Source organism: Gymnoscopelus microlampas (assembly GCF_963454915.1).
Source record: "Gymnoscopelus microlampas genome assembly, chromosome: 14".
NCBI lineage: Eukaryota > Metazoa > Chordata > Actinopteri > Myctophiformes > Myctophidae > Gymnoscopelus > Gymnoscopelus microlampas.
This window is the reverse complement of record NC_139951.1, coordinates 13991925-14007926: the sequence shown is the minus strand read 5'-3', so window position 1 is coordinate 14007926 and position 16002 is coordinate 13991925. Positions and strand designations below refer to the sequence as shown.

Below are 16002 nucleotides of genomic sequence, written 5' to 3'. Positions count from 1 at the left end.
GAAAAGAAAAGGACATATAAGTATTTTCTATTGAATGAGAGCTGTGTGTGTGTCTGTCTGTCTGTCTGTCTGTCTGTCTGTCTGTCTGTGTATGTGTGTGTGTGTGTGTGTGTGTGTGTGTGTGTGTGTGTGTGTGTGTGTGTGTGTGCAGAGCGAGACAAATTGCACTATGCAGAGACGAGAACAGTCATAGGAAAACATGTAAATGTGAAAAATAAAAGTTGATTTACATTACATGTCTTTCGTGCAGCCTCCAGGCAACATTAGACATAATGTCATGTCAAACAGCAAACAATGTTTTTAATCCAGAGAAATGTTCTTTCCAACAGACAAACCCCAGGCTGTTCTGAGTTTGTATCCTCCATGGTTGAATCCTGGAGCCTCAGTGACTCTGAGCTGTGAAGTTAAAGAATCATCTGCAGACTGGAGGTTCTACTGGTACAGAGCTGTTCCTCAACCATCATACAACTCCTACACGTATGAGCTCTTACCTGGTAGCCTCACTGGGACTGCAGAGGCTTCCTACATCATTCATGATCCTACAGGCACAGGAGGATATGTGTGTAAAGCTGGGAGAGGAGACCCCGTTTATCACACCAGTTACAGTGAACCTCAGTTTGTGTGGTCTGGTGGTGAGTGTGACTCGTAATTCATCATTCTTAATTCTATGTTTTTCCCCCTACAGGACAGCCCTACTGACTGACTGACTGACTGCTGACTGTGAGGTTCAATTCATAAAGGTCTCACAGGCAATTTTATTACCTGTGTAGGCCCTATAAAGAGAAGAATGCATTCGCCATCTGTTTTGAATAAGGGGTGTCATGTTTTGCAATTAATTAAGTTTACCTAGACTAAAGGTAAAACCATTTCTTAATTCCATTTAAGGATGTGTTTTCACTATAATTTAAAATTATAAGTTATAGGCCATGACGGAGGCGCGCCGACTCAGCAGACCTTGAGGCTGAGGAGACGCGCCCGAGCGCCTCCAGGCGCGAGTGCCCGCGTCGACCAGCCGAAGGGCTGTTAGTCGACTCAGCGCCGTCCGAGTTATGTACCGATAGGGACAGAATCGTAAATATTTTTGGTGCGGACTGCGTTTGCTCCACTGACTGCGTTTATCCCAACTACCACTCAAAGTGGCTCCTGGCCAACTGCCTGGATGAGGCAGACTTATTTTTTTTTAAAGCTTTGTGCTTTCTATTAGACTGTGCATGACTGACTGACTGACTGACTGACTGACTGACTGACTGACTGACTGATTCACTCTCCCACTCTTCCTCACTCCCCCATTTTCTATTGTATTTCTTTCTCCACATTATATCATCTTATTCTCACTTTTCTTGCATTTAATTAAATATTGTCTTTGTTTGACCTCTGCTCTGATCCTGTGTTGTGAATTAGATGTTCATTCTTCAGCTTCTCTCACAGTGAGTTCTAACAGAACTCAGCACTTGTACTATGAGTCTGTCTCACTGAGCTGTGAGGGAAACTCTACTGAATGGAAAGTGAAGAGTTCATTTGGAAGATATATGACTGGATCTACATGGACCAAAACCTTATATACAAGTGGAGTGTACTGGTGTGAGTCTGGTCTGGGAGAGTATAGCAATGCTGTCAACATCACAGTACATTGTGAGTCCAGTTACTTTATATAGAAATACTGCAGCGTTTCCATTCCATCAACTCATTAAAAGCATGCTTTTGCATTTGCTCAGTGTGAAGACTGTAAGACAGTTTTTTTTCTCTTACAGCTAGTTCTGTCATCCTGGTGAGTCCTGTTCACCCTGTGACTGAGGGACATTCTGTGACTCTTCAATGCAAACACAAAACAGATGAGTCACTCTCCAATGTGGACTTCTATAGAAATGAAAAACCGGTCCAAAATAAAACCAATGGAGAGATGATCATACCTGCTGTTTCTAAGTCTGATGAGGGCTTCTACAAGTGTAAATATTCTGGAGTAGAATCACCACAGAGCTGGATGGCAGTGAGATGTGAGTTTACTAGAAACAATTTACCTTTTTCTTTTTCATGTATTTAAACAATATGGAATTATACACTTAACACATTTACTTATGTTTTACATGTATTGTAGGAATATGGGGAAAACACTTTTTAATGTGGAAGAATTACACAACAAATGTTCTAAATTTTGTAATTACTTAAAAAAAAACTTTCCAGCTTTGTTTGTAAATGATTATACAATAGCAGACATGACAGTGGACTCCCAATATCTTGAAGCATTTGAGACAAACATAAATGAGTTGTTATGATACTAATCTATGTATGTATTTCATCATAGTGTCTCAGCCTTCAGTGCCTGGATCTGTAGAACAGAGTTCTCTACATGTAGTGGGACTGATTGTAGGACTTCTTGTTGTGATTCTACTGATCATCCTTCTGCTCCTGCTGTGTCGATACAGAACATCCAAAGGTCAGAACCACTCAAATATGGATTATATCTTTTATAAAATGTCATGCTGGGAAATTTCCCTCCTACAGAATGTTGTGATACTGAACAGCAGAGGACTGCTTTGCAGTGTAAAACACTAACAGATTGTGCTCTTTTCTTTTTTACAGGTCCATGTTGTGTCAGGTAGGTACAACTTAGCCTGGTAAACCCTCCCTCCAGAAATCTCACAAATGGATATGAGATTTCCGGAGGGAGGGTTTACCAGGCTAGGTACAACTGTCCTTGATGAAGAATTTTCTTAGACAACAAGAAGTGTACATTTCCCAGGGATAGTTACAGGGGATTAGAGTGGGGGGTCAGTGGGGCAGATTATAGTCTTTTAAGCCAGACAACGCTTCCACAATCTTTGAATGAGAGTCTGTAATTATTTATCATAAAAGTTCTGTACAGGAAGCTGTCATCACTTCAGTTCAAGAAAATAATATATTTTTTTATTTCCAAGGTTATTACTGATTCCTTTTGTCTGTGTATTGCACCTGTAATTATGAGAAATAGCATTATTATTCACAGCCTCTGACCGTGCAGTTTGGCTGTCCCCCTCATAAATCGTTTTTAATTTACTTCTATTATATTCACTCTGCTACTATACTTTCACCAGTTTTATCATTTGATAATTTTGAACGGCGCATACGGTCTGGTGGTTCTGTGTGATAAATGCTACCTGTGTCACATGATCACATCACACTGACTGCTGATGGGCCGCCTACTGTGTGTGTGTGTGTGTGTGTGTGTGTGTGTGTGTGTGTTTGTGTGTGTGTGTGTGTGTGTGTGTGTGTGTGTGTGTGTGTGTGTGTGTGTGTGTGTGTGTGTGTGTGTGTGTGTGTGTGTGTGTGTGTGTGTGTGTGTGTGTGTGTGTGTGTGTGTGTGTGTGTGTGTGCGTGCGTGTGTTTCTTCTCGGATGATTTCATGTTTACTAGTGTTGAACCCGAAACAAACCCGAAACAAACTTTATGGGCTCATTGTGATCTGGGAATTATGTATAGGGCTAAGAGGTCACTAAGATGTTTTAACTGCACCAATGTGTAGAATAACTCTACACATACGCAAATACTCAACTAACTCCAAGACACCAATGGCCGAATTAGAGGACTAGCCAGTTATGAGGGGTTAGCCCTATCTGTCTCAGTAGATCTTGTGTACTACTTTATGCTATTACAATATTCTCTTGAAATAGATCCGTCGAGTCCCAGATAACCAATCAAGACTCAGCATCAGACCAGAGGACCAACCAGAGAGGACCTGCAGACGATAATCTCTCCCCACTTCAGCATGGTCAGCCTTTCAACCAATCACAATCAATCAGTCACATACCAGCTGATCACTAACCCCAATCAATCAGGAACCATCAAACCAGGCATTCCCTTTACACAAGCACATTTTTTCAACACATGCTTATTTAAAGTTAGGGGAAGTGGTTTTCTTTGGTTAAAATAAGTGTTAGATAGCTCTACATTCTGATAGTAATCATTATATAGTGTTCGTTCAGTAACAGGAGTCTCCATGTCTCTCCAGCTCTTTATTAAACAGAAAATGCCTTTTCTGGTTGGGATACCAATTTTATCCAATCAGGATAGAGAAATCAAACAGGATACAGATTAAACAAGTGAAATTGGAAGTGATGACACAAAGAAATGAGCAGACACCTACCTGAAAATGTATTTTCTGTTTATCAAAGAGCTGGAGATACAGGGAGACTCCTCATACTGAAGAAACACTCTATAGCAATGATTACTTTCAGAATAATATTCTGAAAGTAATCATTGCTATAGAGTAAAAGGTTAAACCTTTTACCAAAAAACGTTTTGTTTTAACCAAATATGCCTTACCCTACCTTTAAATGTTGATATCAAAAGAAGGAGCTGTTAGATTTTACAGAATTGTAGAGATGAATTAATTGGAGATGATTAGAATTAGTAATTTAATTTACAGATGTCTATGGTTCTTTGTTTCAGACAAACCTGCAGCTGAGCCCAGTGACGTGACATATTCACAGATTGAACTAAAAACTATGGGAAAGAAAAAGAAGGGTGAGCAAACAAAAAACATGAAATGAATATTGATAGAGCTGTTATTTTTCCTTATCAACCAAATATGAATTACGATTAGGCTGAAGATTATGGACTATATAGTATAGTGGCCAGTTTTTAACACAGCCCACATTGTGTGTGTACAAGTGGGTTCATGTGTGTGCTATCAGTTTGTCACTTGTCCCTCATGCACATGAGGAAATAACACAAGACATTATGTGAGAGCCTGCAGAGTAAGTGTTAGTTCCTGTGAGCTTCACTAAGTACACACTGTCCATCTCATAAAGCAGGTGGTGACGGGCAGTGTCTTCCTAAAAGTATACAATCATTTGTATGTCGTCTCGGATGGAAAACCTCATATGTCCAAAATTGTTACTTTTACTCAAATTCAGAAATAGCTAAAGTAGCAGGGCTACAAGCTCAAAACACGGTTTCTAGCTTGTGGATCTGCTACTTTTGTGTGACGCTGTAGTATGTAGTGGGGCATTCCTTTACGAAAAACACAAAAAGTTAGCATATGGAGATAAGAGGTTTCTGCCTGACAGTGATGATATACTGTAGGTAGCTAAACATAAATACACGTGGTTGTAACAGAAAGTTTCCTCCACAGTGAAGCCTGCTGATCCACCTGACAACTCTTTGTATTCTGAAGTGAAGACTGGATCTGCCACAGGTACATTTTGTTATTTATAACCGTCCACAAATATTCAGCTACAAGGTGTTTTGCATGAATGTTTCACTAAAACATTTTTTTAAATCATTAATAACTTCACACTGGTTATGTAGGAAATAAACATTAGTCATTGGCCAAATGATGGTCATTGGCCAACTGTGACTGTGGCTGGTAAAGCTGTACTAGCTAGTTGTTGTTTGTCTGTTGAAATAATGACAATGAAAAGTGTAACTCGGCTGGTATATTTTGGAGTTCTGCTCTAAACCCATTTCAGGCTTTATTCTAATAACCTTGGTTTGCTTCAGCCAGTCACCCGATGATTCTGACCCCCAAAATAGCTACATTTTGGAGAATATAAAAGAAGCTGAACTGTATTGGGAATTAAATAGAATTACTCAGGTGATCACAGTTTTCATAAAACATAATATTGCATAAAGAATACTATGTTCGGACTTGCGTGTTTTGTTGTAGAAGGAGCAGGAAAACCAGATGTGACCTACGCCCAGGTTAACTACCAAGACAAACGCAAGGCCAAGAATAAGAAAGGTGAATGCATTTTGTTAATTAACCGAACAAATTATTGCTGGGGTATCCGGTAAACAACAGCCTGTCTCATGCAGAGATGTTTCCCTGCAAAACATTTTTTAATTTAATTTACAGTTGTCTATGGTTCTTTGTTTCGGACGAACCCGCAGGTGAGCCCAGTGACGTGACGTATTCACAGATTGAACTAAAAACTATGGGCAAGAACAAGAAGGGTGAGCAAACAAAAAACATGAAATGAATATGAATTATGATTAAGGTGAATATTATGGACTATATTGTAGTGGTAATTTTTAACACAACCCACATTGTGTGTCTACGAGTGAGTGCATGTGAGTGCTATCATTTTGTCACTTGTCCCTCATGCACGTGAGGAAATAACACAAGACATTGTGTGAGAGCCTGCAGAGTAAGTGTTAGTTCCTGTGAACTTCACAAACTAGGTTAACTCCCACACACTGTCCATCTCATAAAGCAGGTGCTATGACAGGCAGTGTCTTCCTAAAAGTATATAATCATTTGTATATCGTCTCTGTCGGGTGGAAACCTCATATTTCCAAAATTGTTATTTTTACTCAAATTCAAAAATAGCTAAAGTAGCAGATCTACAAGCTCAAAATGTGGTTTCAAGCTTGTAGATATGCTACTTTTGCTACTTTTGTGTGACGCTGTAGTATGTAGTGGGGCATTCATTTACGAAAAAACACAAAAAGTTAAAATGTGGAGATAAAAGCTTTCTGCCTGACAGCGATGATATACTGTAGGTACTGTAACTAAACATTAATACACATGTTTGTAACAGAAAGTTTCCTCCACAGTGAAGACTGCTGATCCACTTGAGAGCTCTTTGTATTCTGAAGTGAAGACTGGATCTGACACAGGTACATTTTGTTATTTATAACCGTCCACAAACATTCTGCCACAAGGTGTTTTGCATGAATGTTTTACAAAAAAAATGTTTTATCATCAATAACTCCACTGGTTATGTAGGGAATTAGTCATTGGCCAAATGGTGGTGAACTTTGACTGGCTGGTAAAGCTGTACTAGCTAGTTGTTGTTTGTCTGTTGAAATAATGACAATGAATAGTGTAACTCGGCTGGTATATTTTGGAGTTCTGCTACAATCCCCTGTTGGGCTTGATTCTAATAACCTCTGTTTGCTTCAGCCAGTCACCCGATGATTCTGACACCTCCAAAATAGCTACATTTGGAGAATATAAAAGAAGCTGAACTGTATTAGGAATTAAAGAGAATTATTAACAGTTCATTAACAGTTATCAATAGGTGTTGCATAAAGAATACTATGTTCTGACTTGCGTGTTGTGTTGTAGAAGGAGCAGGAAAACCAGATGTGACCTACGCCCAGGTTAACTACCAAGACAAACGCAAGGCCAAGAATAAGAAAGGTAAATGCATATTTGTGCTAGGATGTTTTCCTCAACAATAAAAATATAAACTTTATTTATATCTGGGATTGGGAGCATCTGTTCCATTGAAACATATAATGAGAAAATGCCACTAGTCCTGAAGATTAAAGGCTGAAGCTGAGAAATCAGAATGAGGATCATCATAATGTGAATTTAAATGCACTGCTCATAATTTCTGCAACCATTCACATTTTCTGTGTGCTCTATTTTCCTTTCACTAAATCACCAGCTCCAGATAATACTGAAGATACAGTTTATTCTCAGGTCAATCCAGGAACATCTCTTGGTAAGATATTTTCTTCCTATACATAATTTTTGATTGATTGAATAGGTTTATTAACAAGTTTGAAAACGGTACAGTGAAAAAAAACAACCACATAAAAATCCCTGGGGGCTTGTCTCCATTGTGGTCCATTGTACTTGGAACAGGAGGGGGGGGACAGGAAATGCATCTTATTCAGTGACAGTCAGTGTATCTGGGTTTGAGTTTTTAAAGTTTTATGCTGTTGTTTTGTTCCAGGATGGTAAATGAAGATGTCATGAAAACAAGAGAAGACAACACGGAACAACTCAAAAGTATTCCCATTTTCACAATACACAATTGTAATTATATCCACACTGATTTTATGAGTCATACAAATTGGATAACGCATAATAAGAGTCTTAAAGCTGCATTGTGTGATATGCAGCCCCTACTGACAGGGCTGTACACAGATATTTAAAGGGGGCAGGGCTCAAGGAAAAAAATAATAATCCCACCACAGAATTTACATGTTCTGAAAGTAATGCATTCAGCCAGTGTTCAGTTGTTTAGACCAATTCAGTCATGAAATCGGTGGTTTCTTTCAGAAATAAAGTTAGGAGGAACACAATTGTTAAATGTCATTCAAACAGATCATATCTTTGCAGTGCACTTCCTTAGTGTGTCATGGTTCATGCTCTACAGATTGTATCTCGTATTTTAATCTATGTATATATTTGTTACATCTACGCAAAAGGCTGTAAAAACGGATCTTCAGTACGTTCAGGGCGGTGAGAAAGATGTACAGTATTTTGGCTCAGTTTTTATGCTGCTTCTTATTTCCCAATCAGAATTGATTGATTGACACTGCCATGCAACTGCGGCATGCTCAAAATAATTTATACTTTTAAATATTTTAAACACCATTGTTCTTAAATCTGGCTATAAAACTACTTGTTTCAGAATTTAATTGCAAATTTGTAAGTTGTCCTGCATGACAAAGATAACATTGGTTTATACAATATGTACAGAGGTTTTGTATCTGTTGCAACGTTTTAACCTAGATCTAATCTCTCCTAAATGGCTCAACTGATACAGCAGGAAGTGCCACTGTGTGCTTAACTGTCACTACGTGTGACCTCGCTGTGGCGTTCTGCACATCATTGCTGCAATGGTTGCTGTGTTGTTTGGTAAACAACAGCCTGTGTCACGTGCAGGGATGTTTCCGGACAAGCTTGTCCCCCCTTGTATACATTATTTAACCATTTAAGCTTTATTTCACACATTTTTAAAATAGCTGACCTATGTATGGCTATGAGACGCGTTGTGAGCTTGTAGATCGGCTTTTTTCGCTATTTTAGAAAGGTTTTGCTAAGTTTTTTAAATGTTTTGACTTTTTTGACAACTGTCTTCTAATCTACATGCCCAAAATAGTGACGCCAGGGTTAATGTAGTTAACTTCACCACTAGGGGATGCACTTTGTTTAACATTACTTTGTATCTGTGCAGAGTGAAGCCATGGTTTATTACTCATCCTAACAACCCATCTGTCCCTTTGAAACCTCTGTAAGAGTATTATTACATAATGATGTATAGAACATTTAACTGTAGACCATTTCATTTACACTCTATTACATTGGATTTAATTAGTTAACGTAAAGTGTAACTGTTGGGTACTTTGTTGTACAATGCAGTGTCCTAGGGTGCACATTGGACAGGAGAGGCACTTCCCAGCATGCCCCTGGAAGCACTCATGTTTATTGTTTTATTGGCCTGTTATTGTGTTGTTATTTGCTATGAGAATGTATGTCTTTAATATGATTAATGTCATTGTGTTCAGTTAACCACATTTTTTAAGTGTTGTGTTTTTGGAAGACAAGGGATAGTTTGATTGATTGAATACATTATTTACAGTTTGCAAAAAGTACAGAGGTACAATTATACAATCATGCTAAAAGGATAACACAAAAAGCCCTGAGTGCTTATCTCCATTGTGGTCTGTGTATTCAATTCATCCCTCCCTTCTGTAAATAGCATTTGATTTGCTTTAGTTTATTTAGACTTTAGAGGCAGAGTTGGCAACAGTGTTATTAATAAAACAAATTTCCAATAGAAAGTTGTTGTCATGGTTTCTCCTTCAGATATGCAATACATGCCAGCAGTTATTACAGTATTTCCTTACACATTTTATGTCTGGTGTGGTGATCTCAACATATCATTTCAAAACGTTTAGTGCCAGTGTTAAGTCAGTTAGTACAGGATGGAGTACATGCATCCCTGGATAATGTCAGTATCCTCTCTGATTCAGGGCATGATTGATTGATTCAATACTTTATTATCAGTTTGCAAAAAAAAGCACAGGAAAGTACATTTCAATACAAGGTCATCTAAGACGATTTAAAACCCAAGAAAGCCTATGGCTTGTTTCCATTGGGGTCCTTTGTACTCAATTTTTAACCTTATACCTAAACTGAACCAGCTGCGACCTATAACCATTTGACTGGTCAGCACCCCGGCCAATCAAATGTGTATAATGCAGAGGGTCAACAGCTGAATATCCTTTGCCAACCTAGGCATCTGTCTAAACAGTATGCTTTCTCTAAATACTATTCTTATCATTTGTGGTTAAGCAAAAGGTATATGCCTATCTAAATAACAGAACACATGGGAACAATTAACTATACTGTATCTGCTACCATACAGTATATCAAAATATAGGTGACAAATGGATACAAGGAATGAGCACTAGGGGGCGAGGTGGGAAATGTGTGTGTGTGTGTGTGTGTGTGTGTGTGTGTGTGTGTGTGTGTGTGTGTGTGTGTGTGTGTGTGTGTGTGTGTGTGTGTGTGTGTGTGTGTGTGTGTGTGTGCGTGCGTGCGTGCGTGCGTGCGTGTGTGTGAACTGTACAGTATGTTACTCATGGTAAGTATTATATGTTTGCATAAGGTGTGTAGGTTTCTCTTGAGAAATTCAAATGTATGAGGTATCTTTTTCAATGCACTGTACATTTGTGAGCGTCAATTTATGTTTGTACACTCTCAAGACTTACATTTTTTGCACCCTTACAAATTCCATTTTACTGGGATTTGTATTTCTGCTTATGTGCAGTGTAAATGGCACATGTACAGCAGCATAATGCACTATGTGTTGCCAGTAGAGATGCTTATGCTTTTAAAATACTTGCAAAGTAAAGTATGTGTTCTTAACCAACCTCTTAACTAGCACTCCCTAGGAGACTGTCTATCCAAATATCCAGCAATCACGCTGAGAGATCTGTCTTGATAGATTACCGACCACCTAACCTTGCGGGAGTAGGTTGTTCGCTACAGCAATCTTTGATTCTAACATTTATTGATAATATATACAGTATGTGTATATGTATTTATTAACCACATTAACCCTGGCATAGGCTACCTATTTTTGGCATGTCGATATAGGCCAAAATTCTTTAAAATAGCCTATAGGGCTATATGCTAAATACATGTTGTACATCGGTGTTGCACATCTAAAATAGCAGGCCTACAAGCTCACAACACCTTACCATGAAACGTGTTATGAGCTTGTAGATCAGCTATTTTCATATATATGCCGGTAGCTTAAGTGGTTAATAATGAGGTTGGTAATTAAGGTCATCAGTTGTTTTCATATTGCCAGTGTCCTTAAAAGTTTTATTTAACATCTATCCATTAAATAGTTGTAAAAGTGTATCATCACATTGATATAAATGTTAATGTCATTCATTATCTTATGTACAATATACAGTCAATTAATTGTCACCACTTAAGTAGTATTATAATATTAATTATCATATAATATTTAAATAGTATATCATTATATTATTTAAGAGAGCTGGAAATGAGTAAGCTGCCTGTATTTTGCGAAGAGATTATTATAACTAATTACATAGCCTATCTTGACTTATCAGCTCAGGTGTTTTCACCTAACCTATTATGGTTTCAACCAATCAGTGGAGACTCTGAAATCGTGTCTAGCTATATTTGTGACTCCCATTTCCTTATTAATTCCTGAAGATCTATCTGATGGTGTCCTACGTATGTATATACATGAACGCCCATTTCCTTATTCATTCCTGTATATCTATCTGATTGAAACATTGAAATGCCAAACAAAAGTACATTGAGCATATTATTACCAGTATGCAGACTTTTATTTTATTTATGTTGATCTTAATTTGTCCTGCACCTGGACACTTAAGTGGAGGTGTATGCACTCTCCCTCTAAATCCCTCGATGATCTACCAAGTCAATCTTCGTTCCTACTCTCACGTATGGTCATGAAATGCATGTGGTCGAAGTAAGATCATGGATAGAAGCGGCTAAAATAGGTGTTCTCAGGAGGGTGGCTGGCATCTTCCTTTAGGGTGAGAAGCTCAGTCATCCGTGAGAGCCGCTGCTCCTTTGCGTACAAAGGAGCCAGTTGAGGTGGTTCAGGCACTGGGAAGGGTCCACAGGACAGACCGAGGACCAGGTTGGGGGATTATATCTCCACACTGGCCTGGGAATGCCTCTGGGTTCCCCAGTTAGAGCTGCCTAATGGGTCCAGAGACAGAGACATCAGGGATTCTCTGCTGGAACTGCTACCACCTCGACTCCGGACAAGCGGACAAAGCTGGATACAAGTGACCATATGAATGAGTGAATAATACACTTTATTTACCCCCTTATAATTATCATATATGAATATCAGTCAAATGTAATATCAGACTAATTTGCTAGGAATAGACTGTCCATTGCTATTTGAAAAATATATTGTAAAAAAATGTTTTTGTCACAAATGTTGTCTACTGTACTTTTGACATTTAATGACTGCTGGTCACTTTAATGCTTTTTGTGTGTTCTGCCGCTCGTAGAACAGAATGTAAGCCGACTTTTGCCGACGGCAACAGACTAACTCACCCGTTGTTTTATACACTTTGTGATTATCATAGATGAGCCAGTGGTCTGTCTCAGGAGGATACATCCCGTCACAGATGTAATGGCCTTCATAAACAGAGGGTCCAAAATGGTTGACTACACTCGCCAGAGGGTACATTGTTGCATGGTCATCGACTGAAGTGACCAGCAGCTTCCTGGACAGATGCACCTGACTATCTTTTGTTCCGTTCCAATTGGAGCGATTGAGGTGGAGAACCAAGATATTAGGCAGGTTCTGAAATAACCACTGCTGCTCCGATCTCAGATGTCCGCACTCACACCTGTATTCCAGCTCCGTCTCCTTTAGGTATTCATCGAGACATCTTTCCACGGATTCTCCAGGCATCACAGTCAAGGACAGGTTGGTGAATTCCTGTTGCGTAAAGGACAGCGTGCGACATCCTCTACAGGTCCGGGTGTTGCACATCACGAAGGACAGGTGAGGGTCTGTGTTGCTGTCTTCAGAGCGGGGTACAAAGACCTCAGCTGTTCCAGCACACAGATGAGGAACTCATGGGCGTCCTTTTGCTTGTCGTGCCGAAACGTCCGATACTTTTGGACGTTCGAGATCATCCACTTGAAGGTCTTCAGGATTTGTATTTTACTGTCCGCGTCATTGTAGAAACGTGACATGTCAATGTACACCAAAAGAACAAGTATTTCGGCCTCAGGGACTGTACTTACAACCTGATACTGACGGCGAAGCTCATCCCTGAATTTTTTCAAAGTCAGGAGGCTCTGCAGGATAGAGTTCATATAGCACATTTGCCCCACGTTGTATAACCCAAGGTTGGCAAGCTCTTCTGTTTCACAGAGGGCAGGAATGGCTGGGACTGAGGGCTGGATGGTCTCAACCAAACTATCCAAAGAGGAACTATTGTTATGGTTGGCCTCAGCATGTGCACCTCCCAAAACACCCCCAAAAGCAGCATTACTTTCTTTCTGAAAAGTATTATTTTCGTTCTGATTTCTTCCTCCTTTCTTCTCTTCAGGAGATACGGAGGAGGCACTGATGTTGTTTGCCTCAGCAAAAAGTGCAACACGTGCAGATGTCTTTTGTTTCCTTTTGTGGCGCTGCTCCCAGCAGAGGTTGGCACTTTGGCGGCCGGTGGCTTTCATCTGTTCCACCTGTTATACACAGTGATGTAATAGGAGCCTTGTCTTGTCGTCATGTATGACTGACTATCTGTTGCACCAATCATACACGGTGCTGTAATATGGGTCACGTCATGTACAAGTGACTCACAGGTCTTCTTTGGGGTTCAATGAGCAGATTGCATCACAATTATGTTATATTTGCCTTGGGCGTTGATGTAGCACAGACAATTGTTGTCACTGGCAGCTAGGGGCTGATAGAATTTATGATGATGATTTATGATGTCAGTCAGCTATGATGTCAGTATTGTGACATAAGGCATGTCCATATTTGGGCATAATCCAACAATTTACTACTGTGACATAACCGTTGATTAACGTCAATTTGTGCAGGCGTCGTAGATCTCCATATGGCATAAAATGTTGCCTGAAGCCCCATGCCGTTCAGAATGGATGCAAACAATTGATATGTTCCAAACAAATGCACATTTAATCACACTAGGCCGATGCCCTTTGGAAACTATGCCTGTTGGCATGCATGCCCCTCCGGTTATGCATGGTTGTACCCATGGAGTACCCGTTGTACCCGTCTATGTTTTTTGCCCATATATGGAGATGTTTGTTGTGTCTGTCTGTCTGTCTGTCTGTCTGTCTGTCTGCCTGTGTCTATGTGCCCATATATGGAGATCCCTGACGTCGGTCGAATGGTTGACACAGTTTTTTATTTATTTTTTGGTGCAGCGCAAGCTGGAAACAGTTAGATCTTTGGAGCGGAGCGCCATGTTTTTGACGGTCCTGATTGCGTCTGACAACCCTCGTAATGTATGACCCGATGTTGAACCGCTACCACGACCCCACCCAACTGTGTTTGCAGCCTTGTGCCTGCAGTTTTATGGCAGTTGAATCGAATTAATTTCAATCTAAAAGGGTTATACGTATAGAGAAAAACGAAAACAAAGGGTATTTTGACTATACTTTCAGTTTGTTTTAGTTAGTTTTTTAAACACACAATACAGTTTCAGTTTTTTTTTTTTTCAGTTTACAATATTTTTTTAATTTTAGTTTTCCTTATTTTGTTCGTTTTCGTTAATAACCTTCTAATATGGATTTCCTTTCCTTCTTTACATAACCTTGTAGGAGTGAGGATAGTGAATAGCGTTGCAAACACATACCCGCAACTCATTGCAGTGGTTGTCACACGTTTTAATTTCAAGGACCCCCAGTTTGATATGCATTAGTCCACGGACCTTTTGTTCTCTTGTCTGGAACTTTTTCTGTTGTTGTTGGTTGTGATGGCTGCCAGTTCCAACCTGAGGTTGTGTGGGAGTTCTGACTGCTCCAGTCCGTACTGAATGACTGCTAGCTTGCATAGCGTCTTGAGACTAGGACTCAAGTCTAAGACAAACAGGTCATCAGAGTGTGTGGAGATTCTGTCTTTGTATCCTCCAAAGAGGATGATACGATCTCCCACCATGCAACAGCACATACCAGCCCTCCTATACAAGCCCAGGTGTTTCCCCTTGGGCTTAACCTTCTTCCAGGAGAAGGTCTCTGGGTTGAATTTCCGCAGATCACGGAAGGTTTGATTGTACCAGTCATTAAATATGTACAGCTCTTCATTGTAGGTAAAGGGTGAATGACACCATGGTTTTCCTGGTACAGAAGACGTGTTCAGCCAGCAGTTGGTCTCTGTGTCAAACACACTGATATTTGATTTGAAGTTGTGATAGTTTTGTCCTTCCAAGCCCTCGAATACAAACATCATCGTCCCGATGATGTAGGCAGAGTGACCTTTTGAAGCAGGTGGTGGAGTGCCCCTGGCGTTAATTGAAGACCAGACCATTGTGGTGGTGTCCAGCTTGTAGATGTCATTAGTGATAGTCTGCTGGCTTTGGCCTCCATAGATGTACACAGCCTTCCCCTGGACACAGGCTGAGTGGTTGACCCGCCCCTCTGGAACGGCCCCAGAAACCTTGGTCTTCAACCATCTGTGGGTGTCCACATCAAATGCATAAAGCCTGTTGCAGTAAGGATACCCTCCCCAGATGTAGATGACATATTCTACCAGCACGGCTGTGTGGTCCACACGAGTGGAGGGAACCTCAGGGGGAAGTTCTCCTCTTCCAGATGTCACTGGGGTTAACTTCATCCAGTCGAAAGACACTGTGTTTAAGACATACACTTCCATCAGCTCCTTGTTGGCCAAGTACTTGTTGGAGCAAACTCCAAATGAGTACACCTTGTGCTCCACCGCAACAGCAACATGGTGCGTCTTCCGTCCTCCTTTCCGATGAACTGTCCAGCGCAGCATTCCCACACCTACCACTCACTGTATGATGGAATGGATTTAGATCAATGGCGTGTGTTGCGGCGATAACTTCACGTCAGGGGTTTCAGCTCACAACTGTTAGCAATGCTCACCCTTAACGATTGCTCATGTGATCTGTGAAAGATATTCCACGCTCCTTTTATACTATGCTCCCCGTAAGTCATATGTCATAGGATGTCATGGATGTCCATATTTGGTCATTACAGTGGAGGACATAATGACAATCATCAATTATGGCAAGAAGTAGGAGTACTAGCAA

The 16002-nt window shown here is 40.1% G+C and overlaps 2 protein-coding genes across 2 annotated transcripts in view; one reads left to right on the top strand and one right to left on the bottom strand.

The window, feature by feature from the left end:
* Nucleotides 1-9318, top strand: part of LOC311059636 (uncharacterized protein) — a 164712-nt gene extending 155394 nt beyond the window's left edge. The window contains exons 15-19 of the mRNA XM_084077644.1: nt 4426-4500; nt 6535-6597; nt 7049-7123; nt 7374-7430; nt 7665-9318. Coding sequence (XP_083933770.1) covers nt 4426-4500; nt 6535-6597; nt 7049-7123; nt 7374-7430; nt 7665-7672 — 278 coding nt within the window. The 3' untranslated portion in view covers nt 7673-9318. The remainder of the gene's footprint in view (nt 1-4425; nt 4501-6534; nt 6598-7048; nt 7124-7373; nt 7431-7664) is intronic.
* A 5330-nt stretch (nt 9319-14648) lies between these two features.
* Nucleotides 14649-15725, bottom strand: LOC311060059 (kelch domain-containing protein 3-like; the record flags this gene model as incomplete). The annotated part of the gene is made up of 3 exons (XM_084078186.1): nt 14649-14809; nt 14903-15231; nt 15325-15725. The coding sequence occupies 3 exons, from the start codon at nt 15723-15725 to the stop codon at nt 14649-14651; spliced, it is 891 nt and encodes a 296-aa protein (XP_083934312.1).
* Nucleotides 15726-16002: the final 277 nt, after the last annotated feature.